The sequence below is a fragment of the Gopherus flavomarginatus genome, chromosome 5 (genome assembly GCF_025201925.1).
Source record: "Gopherus flavomarginatus isolate rGopFla2 chromosome 5, rGopFla2.mat.asm, whole genome shotgun sequence".
NCBI classification, from domain to species: domain Eukaryota; kingdom Metazoa; phylum Chordata; order Testudines; family Testudinidae; genus Gopherus; species Gopherus flavomarginatus.
Genome location: NC_066621.1, coordinates 95,532,448 through 95,553,362, shown reverse-complemented (window position 1 = coordinate 95,553,362; position 20,915 = coordinate 95,532,448). Strand labels below are relative to the sequence as shown.

General features: G+C 42.3%; 1 protein-coding gene across 5 annotated transcripts in view; it reads right to left on the bottom strand.

Moving 5' to 3' along the window:
- The window catches only part of TTBK2 (tau tubulin kinase 2), a 202,933-nt gene that overhangs the window by 151,574 nt on the left and 30,444 nt on the right, over window positions 1–20,915 (bottom strand). For all 5 annotated transcript variants that reach the window (XM_050956637.1, XM_050956635.1, XM_050956639.1 and 2 more), the window contains one exon: window positions 4,905–5,064. In XM_050956637.1, coding sequence (XP_050812594.1) covers window positions 4,905–4,973 — 69 coding nt within the window. In that variant the 5' untranslated portion in view covers window positions 4,974–5,064. The remainder of the gene's footprint in view (window positions 1–4,904; window positions 5,065–20,915) is intronic.

Genomic DNA, 20,915 nt, shown 5'->3' with positions numbered 1-20,915 from the left:
CACTTGTCTGATAGGAACCAGTGGCCCTGTACCTTGTGGTTGTTCCCCAACCTATCAGGGAAGCGTCCGAGCTGAGCATGAGCACTGGGGGGTGTGGATGAAGGGAACACCCATGCATAAGTTTTCTGTTTTGTCCACCAACATAGATAGGCCAATATGTTTGGTGGTGGAGTCAGTGTTATGCAGAAACTGTGTGTGCTGGGTTTGTAGCTGGAGTTGAGCCAACCCTGAAGGCATCTCATGTGCAGCCTGGCATATTTCATCATGAAGGTGGTGGCTGCCATGTGACCAAGAAGCTGTAGGCAAATTCGTGCCTGTATTCGGAGGCTAACCGAGATCGTGCGTATGAGATGCATAATAGTGAGGAAAAGATGGTTACTTACCTCTCGTAACTGTTGTTCTTCAAGATGTGTTGTTCATGTCCATTACAATTAGGTATGCACGTGCTACATGCATGGATGTCAGAAACTTTTTCCCTCAGCAGCTCCCATCGGGATGGCAAGTGAGCCACATAGAGTGGCACCATTATGGCAGTGTATATATTACCCTGCCGGCCCGACCTCCCTTCAGTTCCTTCTTGCCATTGACTCCGACAGAGGGGAAGGAGGGGGTGGGTATTGTAATGCATGTGAACACCACATCTCAAAGAACAACAGTTACAAGATGTAAGTAACCATCTTTTCTTCAAGTGATTGTTTATGTCCATTCCAATTAGATGACTTCCAAGCTTACTACTGGAGGCAGTAGGAGTCATGGACCGATTGATCGAAGAATAGCTCTGCCAATCGCCATATCATCTCCGGCCTGTTGGTTAACAGCACGGTGGGCTGTAAATGTGTGCACTGAAGACCAGGTGGCTGCTTTACAGATCTCCTGGATGGGGATCTGAGCTAGAAAGGCTGTCGAAGATTCCTGTGCTCTGGTTGAATGGGCTATAATCGCTGGGGCTGGGACCTTGGCCAGCTCACAGCACATGCGAATGCAGTCTGTGATTCAGGACGATGTGTGTTGCGCAGAGAGAGGCAGGCTCTTCTTTCTGTCAGCTACGGTGATGAACAATTGGGTCAACTTGATAAAAAGGTTTTGTGCGCTCTATGTAGAATGCCAAGGCTTTTCGGACATCCAGCGTGTGTACGCTGCGGTGACTTGGGCTCAGGTGAGGTTTTGGAAAGAACACAGGTAAGCAAATGTCCTGACCCATGTGGAATTGGGAGATCACCTTGGGGAGAAATTTGGAATGTGGTCTAAGCTGCACCTTGTCCTTATGAAACACCGTGTAAGGTGGTTTGGAGGTGATGGCTCTCAGCTCAGACACCCTCCTTGACAGTGAAATGGTTACCAGGAATGCCACCTTCCAAGAAAGCTAGGAGGGGCGAACAAGTGGCCAGGGGCTCAAACGGTGGGCTCATGAGTTTGGAGAGGACCAAGTTCAGGTTCCAGTTTGGGACTGGTGGGCGAGAACACAGGAATATCCTCTCCAGCCTTTTGAGGAATCGCCCCATGATGGGATTTGAAAACACTAACCACCCAGACTCCCCTGGACAGAAAGCTGAAATGACCACCAGGTATACTCTGATGGAGGAAAGGGATAGACCCTGTTGCTTAAGGTGTAGGAGGTATGTTGTCTTTAACTCCAGGCTCTCCGTGTGAGTTGGGTTATTGTGAGTGGGATGGGGTAATAACTGCAACAGAAACAATTTGTATATCAGGGAGTAAAGACTTCAGGAAGATGCATTTCCTGCTTAAGGCATGGGGTGGGTATGTACAGTAGTGGAAAAGGGGCCAGGTTGGAGGGGGGAATTAAGATAACGGGCAGGGGCACAGCTGGAAAGGTGTGCTGTAACAGGGCTGCTGGGGCCCAGCTGATGGGGGGGATGGAAGAGGGGGAAGGAAGAGGGGGCTGGCTGGCTCAGTATGCAAACTGCAGGACATGATACGTATAAGATTACTAACTCCTACCAACAATATATCTTTGCCATTAATTTCCTATATTTTTGAACCAGAACAGAACTCACTAAGGCAGAGTTAAAATTTGTGTGGTGGTGTCATCCCCTTGCAGAAAGCTGAGTTGAGCAGAATTAAAATTTCTGAAAACCAGGAAATGCAGAGGTAAGGTTGGCCATGAAATTCAGGTTTTGCTTAACTCAACTTTTTGAAGTGGACAACACACTAACAAGCAACCTGAACTCTGAATTAACATATGTGTAATTCAGCAGCAAAAACCTAAGTTTGTGACTACTCTATGTGATCAAAAAGAGAAAATTCAGTCATAAAAAATTCTGATAAAATGTACTTCTACTGCAAATCTTTACCTAATTCCCAGATGTATCATTTTCTACATGTTTAGAGATACACAATGAATTATTTAAAGCAGCAAATTCTGGGATTTTCCAAAGGGAAAGAAAAGCATTGAACTGGGGACACTTGCCCTTCCCGTCCCCCAAAAAAATCAGGAACAGCATTTATATTGCCATCATAAATGTAAAAACCAGGCTTCTCTCCACCTCCTGGAAGTACAATTTTTAAAAACTAAAAACTGCATTTGCACAGCAAAAAAAAGTCAGTTTCTAGTAGCCAAGTGAAGAATTCTACATCACAGGCAGTCTGGTAATTTTGAAATTTGCCCTCTACTGCCTTTTTCACTGGCACATTTTGCAGGGAAATCCTGAGTGCAAACAGTTAATTGGCTGAATTTCCTACCCCAAAACATGAATATTAGCAACTACAGGGAGGAGTTGCCCACAAGAAACTTTAGGGCTTTAGGCAGTCCTGAACTCATAATTATATCTGTGTCACAGGATTGGCCTTTAAGAGGTGGGTCAGAGGCCCAGCCTACCTGTGGCAGGCTGAAGGGATGGATCCAACCCAGCTTCACCTGGGGATCATTAACTAAGCAGCTTGAAAGCAGTTAAGTAAGGAGCTCCTGGGCCTAATCAAAGGCTTGGAAGTGCTCCACTGTAGACAAGGCTCCTCAGAAGAAAGGAAGCTCTGGAGAAGAGGAGCTCTTAGAGAGATTAAGCCAGGCAGAAACTGTGCTCCAAAAGCAGGGACAGTGAGCAGATTACAAAACTCTCTAGGTCGGGTGGCCTGTGAGAGACCCTAAACAAGCAGGGGAAATACTGCAAAAACTCTCTAGGACAGTGTTTTTCAAACTTTGGGTCACAACTGGCATGTCAGACACTGGGTCGCTCTGGTCAGCACTGCCGACTGGGATGTTAAAAGTCCCATCGGTGGTGCTGTCCAGCTAAGGCAGGCTAGTGCCTACCTGTTTCAACACCACTCTGAGCCCTGGAAGCGACCAAGAGTGGGTCCAGCTTCTAGGCAGGGGGGCCACAGGGCTCCATGCACTGCCCGAGCACTGGTTCTGCACTCCCATTGGCCAGGAACCACCAGGTAATGGGAACTGGGAGGTGGGCAGTGCATGTGGGCGAGAGTCGTGCAAAGCCACTTGCACGGCTTCACCTAGGAGCCAGACCTGCTGTTGGCCGCTTCTGGGGCACACTGCAGTCTGTGGTGCCAGGATAGGCAGGAAGCCTGCCTCTGCACCCCAGCTGCGCTGCTGACCAGGAGCTGCCAGAGCTAAGTCCGTGCCCCAACCCCCAGCCCTGAGCCCCCTAAACCCAGAACCTCTTCCTGCACCCCAAACCCATCATCCACAGCCCCACCCCAGAGCCTACACCCCCAGCCTAGAGCCCTGACCCCCCACACACCCCAACCCCCTGCCCAGAGCCCCAGCCCACACACCCTGAACCCCTCATTCCCAGCCCCACCCTGCAGCCCTCACCCCTGCACCCCATCCCTCTGTGCCAGCCCTGAGCCCCCACATACACACCTCAAGCTCCTCATCCCCAGCTCCGTTGGGCGAGAGGCATCAATTTTCTTCAACAGGGTCCCCAGAAAAAAAGTTTGAAAACCACTGTTCTAGGAAGTGGAGAAGCCTGATGCCTTACAGCAGAAGGAGCTGCTGCTAGAGCCTAGATACTTTTGTTTTGGGACTGTTAAGTTTTGTCTGAACTTTGAAATAAGACCTTATAAAACCACCATACAAGTGTTCCTTTCAGAAGGCTTTATTAAAGGGAGATATACTGCTGAAAAGTCCAGCATTTGGCTTCTCTTTGACTAGACAATTGAAGTGACCTCATTGTTGCCTCACCAAGGGGAAAATTGAGGCAGAACATACTCTTATAGAATATGATCTGATTTAAAACTACTGCTAGAGTTTCTACCTACATTAAATTGCTCTCTTTCTTAACAATACTTCTTTACAAATACAAATGTATTTGCTTTCCAAAGGTTGTGCCTTAGGCCCCATTTATACTGGGTTAACAATCCATGTTAGACAGAACTTGGTTATAAAACCAGAATCAGCCTTACTGAAATTTAAGGTACCTTTCCTAGTCAGTGTGGACTAGACACAGATTGTTGGAAATACTTTCAAATCCATCATGAAAAAGTAACTATAAATTTATTATCACCTTCTGTGCTCAGTGACCATTTTAAAACTGCGCTAAAACAATGGAGGTAACCGAGTTCACTCAGGATTTAAACCTTTTCAACTGAGATCAGAATCTGGCCCTTTCGTCATAAATGTTTTTTTGCAGTTGGGTTTAAAAAAGTTTTCTCAGATCCTCATCAACCAGTGAAAACCTCTTAAATCCATGCAAAACTGAACTTCATTTTAAAATGAGAACAGGTAATTCAATGCATTTTCCATTAGAGACTGGGGCTTCGTGATACTGCAGTGTAAGCATTAGTGAAGAACTCCAATAAAAAGGAAGGGAAATCAGACTTAAGAGGAATTTGGTACAGGCAGATAAATATACATTTTGGTACTAAACAAAAACCACCTCAAAGTTTTGTTTTTTTTTTAAATAATTGAAGAAATGAAAGCAAGACATACTCACCACTTTCCATCTTTCTTTGACCAAGATTCCCACACTGAGGATGTCTGGCTGCTCCCCTCCCCCACTCATTGCAATCTCCAGATGTGGTGGAGCTGCTATGATGAGTCTCTGTCAGTACAGATCATCCAGCTCCCAGAGGTAGATTCCATTTAACCTGAGGCTAGAGAAACAAATAGCAGCACATCAGATGTCATTAATTAATGCAAAGGCCCCCTAAGCATTAGTTGTATTCCTAATCTAACAGACTTGAGCTAGGCCATTCTGATGTAGAAAAACTAAACTTAGAAAATTTCCAATTAATAGGCATTTGACTAAAAAAATCTGTCCCCTCGCCCCTTTTTTTAAATGGGTTTCAGCCAGCTCTACTTGGAACTAACCCAAGTCTAGCTCTAAAATGATATTTAATGGACAGAAACCATTTTAAAGGAGCAAAGAGCCAAAAAAAAAAGTTATATTCTGTAGCAATCACAACACATTGGGAGTTTGAAACAGCTATAAGTCACCATTAAATGCAAAAAAATTGCATTTAAATGCAACTTTAACGTGCACAATTAAAAGTCACACACAAAAAATGGGGGAAATTAAAGAAGTTAAAATTAAAATTTAGAAGTCACGGTTCCTATACTGTTGGACATCATGTATATTATGCCTGGGGTGGGTGGGTGGCTCTGTGCGTGCATGTGTGTGTGCACATTTATTATTTAACAGTACAAATTAAACTGCACATTTAGCCAGAAAAATACAAATATGAAAAAATTCTAAACATGAACAAGGCAGCCAGTTTAATTTATGAATTTACTGACTTTTGGTGATCTTATCTTAGATATAAATGCGGTATCTTGGAGCCTAGTCCAATTCCCAATTAAATCAATGGCTCCCCATATGATTAACCATGATGAGCTAATACAGTGGTTCTCAAACTTTTGTACCGGTACCCCCTTTCACACGCCTCTGAGTACGACCCCCCTTATAAATTAAAACACACTTTTTTTATATTTAATACTATTATAAATGCTGGAGGTGAAGCAGGGTTTAGGGTGGAGGCTGACAGCTCACGACTCCCCATGTAATAACCTCATGACCCCCTGAGGGGTCCCAACCCCCAGTTTGAGAACCCCTGAGCTAATATGTTTTTTAAGTTGATAAATTATGGGCTTGTCTACATAGTTATAGTATAATTATACCAGTTTAACTCCCCCAGTGGACACACTTATTCCAGAATAAGAATCACATTTTTTTTTGTTTAGTTTAAACCCTTCCAAAGATCATCCATAAGCTAAAACAAAAAAAGCCCTCTTATATCAGAATAACTATCAACATGGGGAGTTACAGCAATATAGATCTGTGGTTTAAATTCACACCTTAGCTTATACTAGTATTACTCTCCTTTGTAGACACGCCCTCTGTCTACCTGAGGCGAAAAATTATGTTTACAATTTTTAAGCACAGCCTATTTTCTAATCTAAACTTGCCACTCCTATATATTTTTAGGATTGTTAGGATTGAATAACTTCAAAAAAGAAGATCTCACAAAACGAAGTGACTGGGCAACAAAATGGCAAATGGAATTTAATGTGGATAACTCTAAAGTAATGCACATTGGAAAAAATAACCCCAACTATACATACAATATGATAGGGGGCTAAGTCAGCTACAACTAATCAAAAGAGAGAGATTTTGGAGTCATCATGGATACTTCTCTGAAGATGTCCACTCAGTGTGCACTAGCAGTCAAAAAAGCAAACAGGAAGTTAGAAATCATTAAAAAAAGGGATGGAGAATATCATATTGCCATTATATAAATCCATGGTACGCCCACATCCTGAATACTGCATATAGATGTGGTCTCCTCATCTCAAAAAAGATATACTAGCATTAGAAAAGGTTCAGAGAAGGGCAACTAAAATGGTTAGGGGTTTGGAATGGGTCCCATATGAGGAGAGCTTAAAGAGGCTAGGACTTTTCAGCTTGGAAAAGAGGAGACCAAGGGGGGATATGACAGAAATATAAAATCATGAGTGGTGTGGAGAAAGTGAATAAGCGAAAGTCATATTATGGGAACAAGTAAATAAGAACTAGGGGCCACCAAATGAAATTAATGCACAGCAGGTTTAAAACAAATAAAAGGAAGTTCTTCACACAGTGCACAGTCAACTTGTGGAACTCCTTCCCTGAGGAGGTTGGAAAGGCTAGGACTATAACAGGGTTTAAAAGAGAACTAGATAAATGTATGGAGGTTAAGTCCATTAATGGCTATTAGCCATGATGGGCAAGGAATGGTGTTTCTAACCTCTTGTTTGTTAGAGGGTGGAGATGAATGGCAGAAGAGAGATCACTTGATCGTTACCTGTTAGGTTCACTCCCTCTCGGCCACCTGGCATTGGCCACTGTAGGCAGACAGGATACTGGGCTGGATGGACCTTTGGTCTGACCCAGTATGGTCATTCTTATGTTCTAAACACATAATGTTGTTGTGCACATTTAACTTCTCAGTATTTGTCTGAGGTTTTGATTTTTTGTTTGTTCTTAACAGAACAATGGTAATGTTCCCAATTAGACTTTGAGGTTAACTCCTCATTCAGATGAATGGGCAAGTGAGCACCAGTTTCCATATTTGCTACTACTATGCTTTGGCAAGAGAATTTTTTTCAAAGGTTACAGAAAAAAGATGGAATTTTTTAAACCCCTTCCCTGTTGATTACAGCTTAGAATTTTACTCCTGGGGGAATTCTGCACCACTGTGCGTGGGCAGAATTCATGTGCCACAGAGATTTCTTTGCTTCTCTGCAGAAAAATGATTTTCTGACAGGGAAGCAAAGAGAAGCAGCAAAAGCAGTTACGCACCACTCCCTAGCTGTGCAGGTACATTGTTTCAGGCACCCGGAGCAGTCGGTGGGGAGGTAAATCACTGTAGGACTGGGGACACCCCAGCCAGTGGCTCCTACCCTGAGCCGGAATCAGCTGCTAGTCCTGGATGGGCTGGAGGCAGGAGAGGACGGGACTTCCTCTTCCCCTACAAGGAGTGGCTGGGGCTGTGTCAGAACCACCCCAAGAAACCTCCCCTAGCTGCAGGAAGCTCAGCATCCTTCCCTGCTTCCTGCCCCCATCACTCCTCAGCTGCAGGGGGAGGAGTCATTGTGCAGGGGAGCTGCTCACCTATCCGCCCAACCTCCGTGCATCCAGACCTCCCATATCCAGATACGCCCACCAAGCCTCATTCCATACACCCAGAACCCCCTCGCTCTCCATACCCAAACCCCATCCCACTGAATCTCAACCCCTGCTTCTGGAACCCCCTTGCACCCAGACCTCCTGTCTCCAGATCCCCACCCTGACAAGCCGCACTCCCCCTGCACCCTTACATTCAGACCCTCATACCACTGACCCCCAACTAGTTGCACCCAAGCCCGACTCCCCCAGCACCCAGACCCACCTGCTGAGACCCCCACAACCAGACCCCTCTGCTGAACCCCAACCAATTTCACCTGGAAGCTCCTCCAGAGTCCCACTGCCCCTGCATCTGGAACCTCCCCCCCCACCCCCAATAAGCCTCTGTGCATCCAGATCCCCCCACGCAACCCCCTCACTGAACTGCCTGCACCCAGATTGTCCCACACAGAATCCTCCCACCCCGCCCCTGGATCCTCCCCCACACTGAGCCCTTCCACATTTGGATCCTGCCTGGTTGAGGCTGTCTGCCCCACACCTGGTGTGCCTAGTGCAGAGAGACAGGGCTCCAGGGTGTTTCCGGGGCACACCCAGGCCTTGTGCTGTGTCATGGTCAGGTGCAGCCTCACCACTGAGTTTGTGTCCTGGGGCGGGGAGGCTGCAGTGTGATCTCCCACCTTCATACAATCAGTTGCATGTACTCCCCATTGCCATGCTGGAGCCTGCATTTATTTATTGACAAATAAAACTTGCAGAATTTTAAAATATTGTGCATAGAATTTTTATTTTTTTGGCACAGAATGCCCCCAGGATTAAGAATTTGCACAGCTCAGCAAAAATTGTGAAGACATAGACCCTCAAATCATATAATGGGAGTTTTTTTCCCACCCACATCTATAATTTCATCCTTTCCCAATTTGTGAGACTGGTTTTCTTGGTAAGTAATTGTATGCGTGTTTTTAAAAGTTTGTTACAATCTCTCTGATTCAGCTGGTCTTTTCAACAGCCCCAGTAGCCTTGTCTACATTAGGAACCTTCTACAAAAATTTTCTACCACTGCTAAAATGTTTTCAACTGTACTTGTACAAGCAACCTTGAGATCCTAGCAGAGAGCTTTTTGCTTTCAGCTGTGTCAGTTAAACCTACTCTAAACAAGTCTAAGGCTTTGTCTACGCTGGAAAGTTAGTCTGGATTAACAAAAAGTATGAATTCAAATAGGAATAAGTCCCTGTGCGGATGCTCTCGCTCAGAATAAAAGTAGTCTTAATTTTGTTTAATTTAATTCAAGTGAATTAAGATAAAACGAATGAAGGCTACTTTTATTCAGGAGTATTCCCCACAGTGATTTAATCTGGTATTATTACACCCATAGAGTAATGCCAGTAAATTCTCTAACCCCCATTAGAAAAGGTCATACTGAAGCTATGCTGAAAATGGATGCAAAAGCCAGAGTCTCATTTGTTCCAGGCTCCAATGTTACTAACCAATGCTACAAACAATGGACTTTTTTTTTTTTTTTTTTAAATAAAGCTCCATAATGTAGACAAGGATTAAAACAGGTCAGGGCTAGGCAGACAGAACGTGTAATAATGTCATAAAAAGGGCAGCGCTCCATTAAGTTCTTCTCAAATTAGATGCCCACTGAGCATTCTCAGTGATTTTTCATTAACTTAAATCTTTATTCTTCCCCCTCCAACACACAAAGCAAAGTAAATTATCCTTACTACGTAACATACCCATGCCCGGTTTGAGGCTTCAGTTTTGCTGTCTGCCCTGTTCAGAAAGGTGTAGTTCAAATTTCTTTACAATGGGGAAAGTATTCCATTCACTGTCCCAATAACCCAAAACCAGCAGAAAGTATTTTGCTCAAACTTGAAAATAAAAATTACTACTGGACAGACACCAACCATGTCTGCCTAAAATTACTAAACTGTGAAATTAAGGTGTTATGAAGCAAGCAGTTTTACAGTTTATATCAATACTGCTACCAATCCTGATTTCAATTACAAATTTATCATCACATGTATAATAATTAAGGCTACATTTACATCATGGAGGTCATGGAAGTCACTAAGAACTCGCCATGCTGAATTACCCACGGCCAAATTGCTGCCGAAGACCCGGAGCTGCCTGTGGGAAACCTGTGCTGGAGGCACAAGGTAGCAGGCGCCCCCCAGAGGGCACAGGGAGGAGCATCACCTGGCTGCTACAAAAGGAGGACAGGGAGAGCAGGAGCTGCAGCCACAAGATGCACACAGAGGAGCCCGACGACCCAGATGTGCTGGGAAGCACCGAGTGCTCCCCCACCAAGCTACGCTACTGTGTGACTTTTGCTAAAAATAACCATGACAAAAATCTTAGCCTTAATGATAATGAACCTTTGAGTGCTGAACTCTGTTCACTCTGGATCCTGACTGCATTTAATGCAGCATCATTAATTTGCATGAAATGCAGCCTCACCAATATGTACAGCCATAGAGCTATACATAGGACATCTTTTTATTGCTGCAGACACATTTGGTGTTGCCATTGTATTTGACAGATCAGGAGTATTAAGTTGTCTATTTTATGGCCAACAGCAATAGAAGTTTCTCCACATGTACAGAATACCTCAAAACTGTTTTGATAGGACTAATTCTATGGGCAAGAGGTCTCTTTTCAACAGATTTAATGATAAAGTAATAACTAAGGCCCTACCAAATTCACAGCCATGAAAAACAAACACCTCACAGACTGTGAAATCTGTATAGGATAAAAGCACACAAGATTTCACAGGGGACACCAGCATTTCGCAAACTGGGGGTCCTGACCCAAAAGAGTTGCGGGGGAGAGCGGGTTTAAAGGTTATTTTAAGGGGGCTGTTGTATTGCCACTCTTACTTCTGCACTGCATTCAAAGCAGGGTGGCCGGAGAGTGGCAGCTTTTGGTCAGCATCTAGCTCTGAAGGTAGCATCCCACCAGCAGCAGCACAGAGGTAAGGGTAGCAATACTGCTATTCCCCTACAATAACCTTGCGACCACCCCACAACTCCTTTTTGGGTCAGGACCCCTACAATTACAACACCATGAAATTTCAGATTTCAGTAGCTGAAATCATGAAATTAACAATTTTTAAAATCCTATGACCAAGAAACTGACCAAAATGGACTGTGAATTTGATAGGGCCCTAGTAATAACACTGTTCAGTATTAAAATTCTCTTGAAGTAAAGTAAGACCTGATAAATCTTTTAAGTGAATGAGCCAAATGCAGTGCAACATATGACTATGCAATGAACACCAATTTTCCTCTAACACACTATTTAGACTGCAGAATAAATTTAACTTGAGAATACATGAATTTGTACAAAAATGCAGTGTGCATAACCTCTTTGAATAAGGACTCAAGATTTCCATCCACCTTTTGTAACCAGAATTGCATTAGTCATTCCAAAAGGTAGGATATATGTCTTATACTTTAACCCTGAATTACAAGCCCTAATGGTTGTGAAGAAAACCTTCCAAATGAGAATAAAACATAATTAATGCAATCTTGTGTCTTCCTTCCTCAAGCTCACGGGTGCAAAAAGCTCCAACTGTCTCCTATTCAGCTGCCAAAACCTCTAGCTTCCCTTTTGGCAACTTCTGCATTACAGTTAAGTTGTCACTACAAGAGTCTGTAGCACTTTCACAGTTTGAGGACAAAATTATATAAATTAATGTTATTTTGATACTAAATTCAATGTAAAAAAATAAACAAGAAAGCACAACATACACTTGAAGCAGCCACACAATTTCCAGTTTGAAATAGAACTCAGCAACAAAATGTTTTTACTTTGAAAATGCCAGGATGAGAAGTACCTTACCTTCTGTAGCCTCCTCTTCCTGTAATCTGGTGGCCACTTGTGTTACTGAGCCTGACCAGACAGGTTTTTTGGAGCAGCTCATGCTGCCCTCCCACCCATAGGTCTGCAATTAACGTGTATTAAAAAATTAACAAATTAATTGTGCTGTGCGTTAACTGACAGACCTATTTTTACTACAAATATTTGTACTGTAAAAACCAAGAAATAGTATTTTTCAGTTCACCTAATACAAGTACTGTAATGCACTCTCTTTATCATGAAAGTTGAGCTTACAAATCAGAGACTATCAGGGTTGGAAGGGACCTCAGGAAGTCATCTAGTCCTACCCCTGCTCAAAGCAGGATTAATCCCCAACTAAATCATCCCAGCCAGGGCTTTGTCAAGCCTGACCTTAAAAATCTCTAAGGAAGGAGATTCCATCACCTCCCTAGGTAACCCATTCCAATGCTTCACCACCCTCCTAGTGAAAACGTTTTTCCTAATATCCAACCTAAACCTCCCCCACTGCAACTTGAGACCATTACTCCTTGTTTTGTCATCTGCCAACCACTGAGAACAGTCTAGATCCATCCTCTTTGGACCCCCCCCTTTCAGGTAGTTGAAAGCAGCTATTAAATCCACCCTTATTCTTCTCTTCTACAGACTAAACAATCCCAGTTCCCTCAGCCTCTCCTCACAAGTCATGTGCTCCAGCCCCCTAATCATTTTGGTTGCCCTCTGCTGGATTCTTTCCAATTTTTCCACATCCTTCTTGTAGCGTGGGGCCCAAAACTGGACACAGTACTCCAGATGAGGCCTCACCAATGTCGAATAGAGGGAAGTGATCATATCCCTCGATCTGCTGGCAATGCCCCTATTTATACAGCCCAAAATGAAGTCAGCCTTCCTGGCAACAAGGGCACACTGCTGACTCATATCCAGCTTCTCATCCACTGTGACCTCTAGGTCTGCGTAGAATTATTTAAAAAAAAATATATATATCACACCACCACACACACACACCCCTGTATTCAAAAATAAAACCATGTAAAACTTTAGAGCCTACAAGTCCACTCAGTCCTACTTCAGCCAATCACTCAGATAAATAAGTTTGGTTACAATTTGCAGGAAATAATGCAGCCCACTTCTTGTTTACAATGTCACTTGAAAGTGAGAACAGACATTTGCATGGCACTGCTGTAGCCAGTGTCGCAAGATATTTACATGCCAGATGCACTAAAGATTCTTACATCCCTTCATGCTTCAACCACCATTCCAGAGGACATGTTCATGCTGATGAGAGATTCTTCTTGCTAACGATCCAAAACAGGGCAGATTGACACATGTTCATTTTCATCATCCGAGTCAGATGCCCCCAGCAGAAGGTAGATTTTCTTTTTCAGTGGTTCAGGTTCTGTAATTTCCGCATCGGAGTGTTGCTCTTTTAAGATTTCTGAAAGCATACTCCACACTTCATCCCTCTCAGATTTTGGAAGGCACTTCAGATTCTTAAACCTTGGGTCAAGCGCGATAGCTATTTTTAGAAATCTCAGATTGGTACCTTCTTTGCATTTTATCAAATCTACTGTGAAAGTGTTCTTAAAATGAACATGTGCTGGGTCATCATCTGAGACTGTTATAACATGAAATATATGGCAGAATGTGGGTAAAACAAAGCAAGAGGCATACAATTCTCCCCCAAGGAGTTCAGTCACAAATTTAAATTAATGCATTTTTTTTTAAATGAGCATCATCAGTATGGAAGTATGTCCTCTGGAATGGTGGATGAAGCATGAAGGCGTATATGAATGTTTAGCATATCTGGCACGTTAATACCTTGCAATGCTGGCTACAAAAGTGACATGCGTATGCCCATTCTCACTTTCAGGTGACCTTGTAAATAAGAAGCAGGCAGCAGTATCTCCCATCAATGTAAACAAACTTGTTTGTCTTATCGGTTGGCTGAACAAAAAGTAGGACTGGGTGGACTTGTAGGCTTTGAAGTGTTACATAACTATGTAACAACAAAAAAAAATCTACATTTGTAAATTGCACTTTCACGATAAAGAGATTGTACTATAATACTTGTATGAGGTGAACTGAAAAATACTATTTCTTTTATCATTTTTACAGTGCAAATATTTGTAATAAACAATAATATAAAGTGAGCACTTACACTTTGTATTCTGTGTTGTAATAGAAATCAATATTTTTGAAAATGTAGAAGAATATCCAAAAATATTTATTAAATTTCAATTGGTATTCTATTGTTTAACAGTGTGATTAATCGTGATTGATTTTTTTGAGTTAATCACGTGAGTTAACTGCGATTAATCGACAGCCATAAAAAATAAAATCTTACTGGCCAGAAAGCTATATTTCTATGTATTGTTATCTACAAACCTAAACTAAGCTAGAAGAGGATAGTTCAATTTTTATCATACAGTTTTTATTCTAATTTATCTCCCAGGGAAGCTTTCCATAAAGAAACCATTTCTTTGCTTGTTTACCTTGAGCATGCACTTTCCAACATTTGAAGCGTAGGCCAATTTTACCAGTTCTTAAAACGAACAGTATTGCAATATTTCTTGAGCTCTTCAAAAACATCAGCAAAATAGAAGAGTTAAGTGTTATCAAAACATGATGTAAACACCAGTAGTCCTAAGATACATTTTCATTGGCTGATTGGCCCTTTTTTGATGACACAACTGTGTAACAACTTCTAACGGTTCAGAGCTGGGACCATATAATCAGAACAAAATTTCTTACGTCCATAACCATTTTACATATTGGAGTCATCGATTCTGTTAGAGATAAAAGTCAGAGACTGAGTCATTTATCATGAACCCTAGGAACTCCAAATAGATTGATGTTCTGACACTCTACAATGTACTGTCCTTACTAGTACTACCATTTATTTGTATTATTTGATCTGTCAGTTGTCCAAGTAGGGGAACACGTTCTCCCAGCCTTTACCGTTAAGGAATGCTGATGGCTAAGCTTTTTGGGAAAATACATTGATCCAACACAGTCCAAAATCAGAAGCTCTTGGACAAGCTCCTTAAGTAATCTGTGTTTCTCTCAAGGGAAAAAAAATCAATTAGTCTAGAAGATTTCTCCACAGCTCCACTGACCTTTGGCAGTGAAGACCTAATAGTACACAGATAGAGAGTTGCAGCTGTGTGGACTGGTTGGCCCAGTGAAGTGAGGTTCTACACTCAACTTGGCAGCACTTCTGTCTGTAGGATATAACATGATAAATTTTGACACCACATCCAATCTATTCCAATTTTTCATGAAACTTTCCAGGCAACAGTGGGCAGAATATTATTGATTTTAATGAAAATCTGAAAACCAGAGTGGGGAAACAGAGAATACACAAAGTCCTCTGCATCTGGTTAGCACACCCAGCAGTTTCAACCACCTCTGTAACTGTTTATAGATCAAAGAACCAGTTGATGGCAGCCATTAACACCTTCCAGCATAACAATATCCTGCATCTCAGATCTGCTGATCCTCCCAATAGAGTTTAAAATATTGACATCCTAAATGAGTTCTATCCCAGACAGAAAAAAGGAATAAGAACGGCAGGAGATAAAAGAGCTCACACAGAGTCCTTGGCATGGGGAAGGTGAATATCAGATCGTGATATTGGGGAGGAAGAAATAGGGAGGCACACAGAGCTCCTGCCATGGGGTGCAAACAGTGCACCTGGAATAGAAGAGCTTTGTATAATGGAAGGAGACATGGGAGAGACACACCCCTGTCAAAGGGAGGAGAGCTGTAAGGTTTACAAGAAGCCCCTGAAAAAGGAGGTGGAAAATCAAAGCACACTAGGGAAATTTTAGCGTAGAGCAGCAGGGTCCATACTGACAGCTAGTGAGCAGGCTAGCATGAGGTAAATGTACATCCCAGCTTGCAGCACATTAATTGTTCTTCTAGACAAGCCTTCGATGAATCTATTTGGCTTTGCATCCACACCCAGCATCCAACTCCTGATCTCCTCTTCCTCTTTGATGTATGCTCCCAGCTGATTTCCTTGGACGATAATGTGCTTCAGCTGTTCGGGTCCCAGCTCAGAGTCCTAGCCAGAAACTCTGGGGCTTTTTGATATGGCCATCTACCACACATTCCACATAGGAAAATTACTTACAAGTACAGTAACTGGAGTTCATTGAGCTGCGTTGTCCATGTGCACTTTCCACTAGTGCTGACTCCTAAGCAGTGGATCACCGCAGTGGATCACCGCAATGGAAGAGCTCAGAATCTTAAGAGAACGAAGATTGGAAAACACCCTTGCCAAATGCAGTATCTGATTGTAAGGCTTCAGTAATAACTTAATGTGTCATAAACATGTGACCAAACCCCAAGTGGCTGCTTTATATGTAATATTCAAAATATATGTATTCTTCAGTGATGCTGCTGAGGGAGAGAAAACTCAGTGTGGCAGGAAGGTTTACTTCGCCCACCTCATAACCAGGTCTCACACTATCAAAAGCCCACCTCCATAGTTTCTGAGATGAGATGGTTTTGACTTTCATCTTCTCTGTGATGGAGACAAAGAAATCCTGGCAAAGATCTAAAAGGGTTTGTTCCTTTCAGATAAAATGTCAGGGCATGCCTGATGTTCACAGAATGCAGCGTAGCCAATTTGCTGGTTCAGAAGAAACTCTGGGATTACCTTTGGCAGGAACCTAGAAGGTGTCCTCAGATATACCTTCTCTGGATAAAAGATGGTATACAAGGAGTTAAAGCTTTGATTTCTCTGACATCCAGAGAGGCAATAGCCATCTAGAATGATGTTTTCATTGATAAGTGTAATGGTGAACACAACACTGACATGCATCTGAGGAAGTGGGTATTCACCCACGAAAGCTCATGCTCCAAAACGTCTGTTAGTCTATAAGGTGCCACAGGATTCTTTGCTGCTTTTACAGATCCAGACTAACACGGCTACCCTCTGATACTTGACAACACTGTCAGTTCGGAGAGTAGGCCTCTCAGTGCCAAGAACACCAAGTTACAGTCCCATGGTGGGATTGGCTCTTTAAACAGGCGAGAACACCTTAGCAAGACTTTTCAAAAATCTGATCACAGCTAGATGAGAAAAAATTGTGTGTCCATTCACTGGAGGATGAGCAGAAATAGCCACAAGGTGAACTTGATGGAGCTAAATGACAGGTTATGCTGTTTCAAGTCAAGCACATAGTCTGACTCTAAGATCTCGGATGCAGAAGCTTCTTGCAAAGACAGTGACTTTTGGAGACACCAACAGGAAAACATCGTCCATTTCACCAGGTAAATTTATCTTAAAGGCTCTTTCCTACTGTTCACTAAGATATTCCAGAAAGACAAGGAGCATGATTGCTCTACCTTTGATATGCATCCAGTGGCCAAGATGTGAGATGAAGGAACTACAGATCTGGATGCATAATCTTCCCTTCCCTTCATTCTGTGATAGCAGGTCCAGAAAGAGAGGCAAGGTCCTTGGCTGGCAGGTCAACAGAATGTCTGGGAACCAAACCTGCTTGATCACACAGAGAGCTATTGATATTAGCTTGGCTGAGTCCTCTCTGATCTTGCAAAGCACTCTGGGAATCAGTAGGACCGGTGGGTAAATGTACATCAGGATTCCTGACCAAGAGATTAAGAGGGTATCAAGCAGGGAGTATGGGTTCCCCTACCCCCAGCAGAAAATCTGACACTTGTTGTTTTGTGTCACAAATGTGTCTATCCATAGACAACCATAATTCAAAGATATATCCTGGAGGATAGAGTCCTTGAACTCCCACTTGTAACTGGATGAGAAATGTTTACTCAGATTATCTGCTGTGCTGTTCTGCAGACCACGTAAGCATAATGCTGAGAGGGAGATTGGAACTGGTGCATCAGATACCAACAGTCTAACCACATCTCAACATAGCAAGGAAGATCTTGCCCCACCCTGTTTGCTGATGCAGAACAAAGTGGTTGTATTGTCCATTATTATTTGGACAGACTATCCTCAAATGTGATGCAGAAAGGACTCGCAAATACTATGCAGTGGCCCAAGTTCTAGCACGCTGATGTGCATTCACGTTATTGTGTGGTCCAAAGGCCTTGTGCCTGTAGATCACCCATGCATGCTTCTCCTCTAGACTGAGGCAACTGTCACTATTGTTTTGGATTAGAGAAGAGATGCAAGAGTTTGCAAGCATTCCTGTGGGTCTGTTGTCACAACTGGGCCTACAAATTTACCCAAATTGTGAGTTCAACTACAAAAAGTATGTAAAAGTTCTTAAGACATTACAGTAATCTATAACAACAAATGTTAATGGAAAAAGGTATGAAAGGGAGTTAAAATACCTGAATCTAAAACAAAAAAAAAAAAATCGAGTTAATGTGATTTACAGACTGCATTAAAATTATGCTTGCTAAAGACAGAATATTTGAAGCTGAAAATTATAGCTGACAAGCTAAAACTGGGATGTCAGATATTAGGCCCAATTAATATTAGGCCCATTAATGATGGGCACAGCACCCTCACATGAGGGGCAGTATTTGAATCTGGACTGAGGCCATCATGGTGGCAGCAGAATTTTAATTTTGGAAAAATAAAGCACTAACAGGCAACTAACTAAAATACACAATCATAATGATTCTATGGATACGCCTGGCAGAATTCAATTTTTATTTTTTACAATTTCAATGGATAATATCTATGTTTAACTATTTTTTCAATTTTTATCAATTTAAATGTTCACAGTTGTGCAAAATTCTGGGTTTTAAGCATTTCTTTTTATTTGAATCTAATTAAATATTCATAGTTGCAAGAAAATATTGGGGGTGGAGGAATCAGACAATAGGGAGGCCAGATAATTATTCAATGACAGTAGATGTTGAGATTCAAAAAGTCAAAGCTTCAACACTGTTAAAACACAAACTATCAACATCATATGTCAAAATATACTAAGTAAATATCCTTAAATCAAACTCTAGTAAGTTCTCAAACAGCATTTTTTCTTACTCCGCATATCTGCACATTTCTATTATTACGGATGGAAATATTTTTCATCAGTTTGAGTGTGTATAGTGAAATTGACATTTACTGATAAAAAAACTAATCTTTCCAAGCCTAGCTATATACAAGTTTGAAAAAGGTGCTAGCAGTTCATGAACCACAGATTGCAAGCTGTTCCCTCTTGAAGCCAAGAGATAGGAAGAAGAACTGAGTGGTGGTCGTCGCACTCTACCTTTTCATGTCCTTGACACAAGCCACAGAGAACACTCAGGGCACATATGTGGTCATACAGACACTGATAGCAAAAAGACTCTGAATTTGAGCACACAGGGCACATGTGCATCATTAGTGGAATGTACTTATGGACAATCACTCAAAGGAGAAACATAATATACCGTCACAGATCTGTTTCATACATTGGAGGGGAAAAAGTGGCCTTAGAAAGCTAGAACAAACAAATTTGATAAAATTAAACTGAAAACTAAGAAGCCATATTTTAACAGTATCAAAACCATACCAGGACACCCATTTGTAGGTTATTGGTGCACGTCTCAGGAAGCTAACAGCTCACAAAACACCACAAACATCCACCCATATCCTGTTAATGCACAATCTGGGATGATTTATTATCATATTCTTTAGCACCAACAAGAGAGTTCTGTCAGCAGCACTATGGTGTCAGCCTACTCCCCAGAGACAGTGGCATTTTCGTTAAGATTGCAATCGAATAAACTTCTCTCCCATGCTAATGGCATACATAAGGTATTTTCTTTTATGACAAATGAAGTCCTTCATTATGGTGAAGTAACACTTATTTCAAGCAAAAATTTAAAAATATCCATCTTAATGAACAGCCAACCAAATTAACCTATTAACGTACTAAACTGGGGCGTGAGAGACCTCCTCAAAACTTTGCTTCTTAGGGTCAGCTTTCTGTTTTTGCCTTGAAAAAACTAAAGCTTGTGGAGTGATGGTACTATGCCTCTGCTGAAGCCACATGCTCACCCACCCAATAACACATTAAGTGGATACATCTGACAAGATTATAAGGGAGAGGAAGACAAAGGAATCCAGAAAGAATGGGTATAGCAACATTCTACAAACCTCACTCAGACAGGCTCAGATGCATTGAGCCACTGCCTCAAGAGAATAGCTTCTTTATATGTATTCTAATTGGGGTCAGGCAGGGTAAATGAAAACTGCACTATTGATGCACAGTGCGTGACAAACACAGAGTGCATTATTTAAGAAACCCAGTAAACTGGAACTTGACCAAAATCCTGACATTCAACATCACTAACACTGCATCACTGCTCTATGTTGTGTGTGTTGACACACAGCACTTCACAGATATTTATTTCCCCAAAGATCATATTGGAACAATGTCAGAAGCCTGGCAGATCCCTCATTACAGGGATATGAAAAGAAAGGTGGGATGGCAGGATGACTGAAAGAGGGAATATAATTAATGGGGTATACTGTCAGGATTTTGACTAGTTGGAAATGTAATTTATAAAGATTTTGACTGTCTTTTCTGATCCTTTCAGGATTATGTACTACATTACCAAAATACTATTTTGGCAATAGTCTCTGCAAGTACAAGACAGTAAACCAGCCTAATGATACCATTCCAATATGCCCAAATCTATTTAGAGTTCCCTTAAGTACATACAACAGAACTTTACTCTCTCTCTCTCTCATTCAGAGTGTATGAGTGGCAATAGTTTCAACCTCTCAGTATCAAAAATATTTAAAGAATAGCATATGCTAGGTCGGGGCGGCCAACCTGTGGCTCTGGAGCCACATACGGCTCTTCAGAAATCAATATGTGGCTCCTTGAATAGGCACTGACTCCAGGGCTGGAGCTACAGGTGCCAACTTTCCAATGTGACGAGGAGTGCTCGCTCCTCAATTCCTGGCTCTGCCACAGGCCCTGCCCCCACTCCACGCCTTCCCACCCCCTCCCCTGAGCATCCCATGCCCTCACTCCTCCCCCTGCCCCTCCCAGAGCCTCCTGCACG